This window comes from Gadus macrocephalus, chromosome 22 (genome assembly GCF_031168955.1).
Source record: "Gadus macrocephalus chromosome 22, ASM3116895v1".
Taxonomy (NCBI): Eukaryota; Metazoa; Chordata; class Actinopteri; order Gadiformes; family Gadidae; genus Gadus; species Gadus macrocephalus.
The window spans coordinates 4,635,550-4,638,618 of NC_082403.1; the positions used below are offsets into that span (position 1 = coordinate 4,635,550).

General features: G+C 50.3%; 1 protein-coding gene across 1 annotated transcript; it reads left to right on the top strand.

Annotated features, from left to right (window-relative positions):
- galr1a (galanin receptor 1a) lies at positions 1-3,062 on the top strand. Its single transcript, XM_060043196.1, has 3 exons — positions 1-1,590; positions 1,725-1,790; positions 2,354-3,062. The coding sequence occupies exons 1-3, from the start codon at positions 937-939 to the stop codon at positions 2,702-2,704; spliced, it is 1,071 nt and encodes a 356-aa protein (XP_059899179.1). The 5' UTR covers positions 1-936; the 3' UTR covers positions 2,705-3,062.
- The last annotated feature ends 7 nt before the right edge of the window (positions 3,063-3,069 follow it).

Sequence of the window (3,069 nt, forward strand, 5' to 3'; positions counted from 1 at the left end):
AGGTCATTTTAAAACCTGTTTTAGGGATGCTGACTTTAGATTGTTAACTTTATTCTGTGTTTCTTGCCTCATTGTGTGATGTTCAAGCCTAGGCCCACATGGTTGGTTGTGGTTGTGTATCCTAAACAGAACGACATTGCTTCTGTTTACCTGCAGTGACCTGTGGCTGCTTTCAGACGATATCGTGTGGATGTTATGGTCACATGATGACCCTGCTCAACATCTCAGTCGTCATTTCCAGATGCTTATCCCCCGACAGATCTGTCCCCGTCTGCCTGTCCTGCTGCATAACAATCACGTCCTCGCGTGGCTGCGTTGCCATGGACGATAATAGAAGTTAAAAAACGTTGAAGAAAATGAAAGTTGGTGAGTGTTGGCAATATTGTGGTTTAATTTGTATCCTTTATTTTGTAAGATGATGCAGCAGAAATGTGCGTGCACATTATGGTGTTAATTAAAAAAAACAATTAGTAAAAGCAACAAACGAATGAAATCACTCGGAATGATATACTCACTGGGTCATACTGTGTGTGTGTGTGTGTGTGTGTGTGTGTGTGTGTGTGTGTGTGTGTGTGTGTGTGTGTGTGTGTGTGTGTGTGTGTGTGTGTGTGTGTGTGTGTGTGTGTGTGTGTGTGTGTTAGTTAAAGATAGAGCTTAATTGCTCGTACCTAGCGGCACCCAAGCGGATATGTAGACCGTCTGCCATTGGCTGAGACGCGCTCACAGTCAGGTGACGTCGCTCGTTCTCAGCCGGGAGCAGTCCGCTCTGGTGTTATGTGGAGTACGCCGCGCGAACCATTTAGATCCGACCCTCCACAAGACGAGTGAGATTCCACTTTACGCGTGACTTAAAAGAAGCATGTTTTTACCCACGAACTCTGAGGGTTTAACGAAAACATAACTTAGTGTACCTGACAAAAAAAAAAGGAAAATAAAATGGACTTTAAGGACAATAATCAAAGTCTGCTGCTGAACACGCACGGCGGGACACCTCCCGCCAAAGTGATCTTCGGCATCGGCGTGGACAACCTGATCTCCCTCCTGGTGTTCGCCCTAGTGTTCGTGCTGGGCGTGCTGGGCAACTCCGCCGTGATCACGGTGCTCGCGCGCAGCAAACCGGGCAGCCGGCGCGGCACCACCAACGTGTTCATCCTCAACCTGAGCGTGGCCGACCTGTCCTACCTGCTCTTCTGCGTGCCATTCCAGTCCACTATCTACATGCTGCCCACGTGGGTGCTCGGCGCGTTCATCTGCAAGTTCATCCACTACTTCTTCACCGTGTCCATGCTGGTCAGCATCTTCACGCTGTCCGCCATGTCCGTGGACCGCTACGTGGCCATCGTGCACGCGCGCCGGTCCTCGTCCATCCGCGTGGTGCGCCACGCCACCCTGGGGGTGGTGGTTATCTGGGCTCTGTCGCTGGGCATGGCGGCGCCCGTGGCGCATTACCAGAGCATCGTGGAGAGCGGGGACAACAACACGTACTGCTGGGACGAGTGGCCCGACCCGCACAAGAAGGTGTACGTGGTGTGCACGTTCGTGCTCGGCTACCTGCTGCCCCTCGCGCTCATCTCGGTGTGCTATGCCAAGGTGAGGGCGCGCGCGCGTTTCGAAGAGTTTGGGAAGGTCGATTAAAAATACTGAATGTGTGAATGATATCTTTTTGGTTTTATTCGGATGTTTAATGTATGTAAATATTTAAATATGCATTCCCTCCGTTACAGGTTTTAAATCATTTGCACAAAAATCTAAAGAACGTTTCCAAAAAATCTGAAATCTCCAAAAGAAAGGTTCGTCAGTTGCTACCAAAATGAAAGAAAAACACCTCACATCCTTTCTTGAAAATTCTTTTCAAATCCTTTCCAATGTGTTTTTCTATTTTTACCTCCCTCCCTCCCCTCGGCCCCGCCCCCCCCGGCTCGCGGATGGAACCGAGCAGGTGAGGACAGCTGCAACCTCACTGGTGTTTCAGCAGCTCATCTGCCCCCCAGGGTGCAGAGGTGTTTTCACGAGTCTATTAGAATGCAGCTCACGCTCGACGTTAATGAGCATTTACATTTTTCTGTAGTTCAAAGCACTTTGGAGGCAACTGTTATCATATTTCTTTGTGAGATGTAGGTCTACATAAATAAATTGAGTAAATTATTGAATGTATTATATTTGTATGATTCGTACATATAGATATATATTAAATATATAGGCTATATAGAAAAATATATATATTCATTATATTATGATTGATTAATTATATAAATATATATATTTTTACGATTATTCCATATGTCGTATCCTATGTTATTTTGCTCATCTTAACGTAAATGTTCTCTCCCTCCTCCCAACGTCATACACCAAGACCGCTCAGACGGTGCTGGTGGTGGTGGTGGTGTTCGGCCTGTCTTGGCTGCCCCACCACGTCCTCCACCTGTGGGTGGAGTTCGGCCACTTCCCCCTCAACCAGGCCTCCTTCTACTTCCGCATGCTGGCGCACTGCCTGGCCTACAGCAACTCCTCCGTCAACCCCGTCATCTACGCCTTCCTCTCGGAGAACTTCAGGAAGTCATACCGCCAGGTGTTCCGCTGCTGCCGGGGTCCCGCCGCCGCCGCCGCCGCAGTTAGCCGCGGTCCTCAGCTGGACGATAAGTGCGGCATCCGTTGCAGCCGTGCCAACACCACGCCGTTCACGGGGAGTCGTGAGTTGGTGTAGCCCTACGGCCCCCCCCGCTGGCGACGTGGCGCGCCACGCGTTAATGGCGGTCCGCTGCTATGCGCTTGTCGGACGCTAACCCTCGACGAGCGTCCGACAAGCGCAGCGTCCGACAAGTACAGCGTCCGACAAGCAGAATCCGAAAAGCAGAATCCGAAAAGCAGAATCCGGAAAGGAGAAACTGAAAAGCAGTGTCCAACAAGCGCAGCGTCCGACAAGCAGTGCCTGAAAGCAGAATTCGAACGACCGACAAGCCGCCGTCCGACAAATGCTGCGTCCGTCAAGCACAGCGTGCCCAAAGCGTAGCGTCCGATAAACGCAAAGTCCGACAAATGCAAAGTCTGACTAGCGCAACGTCCGACATA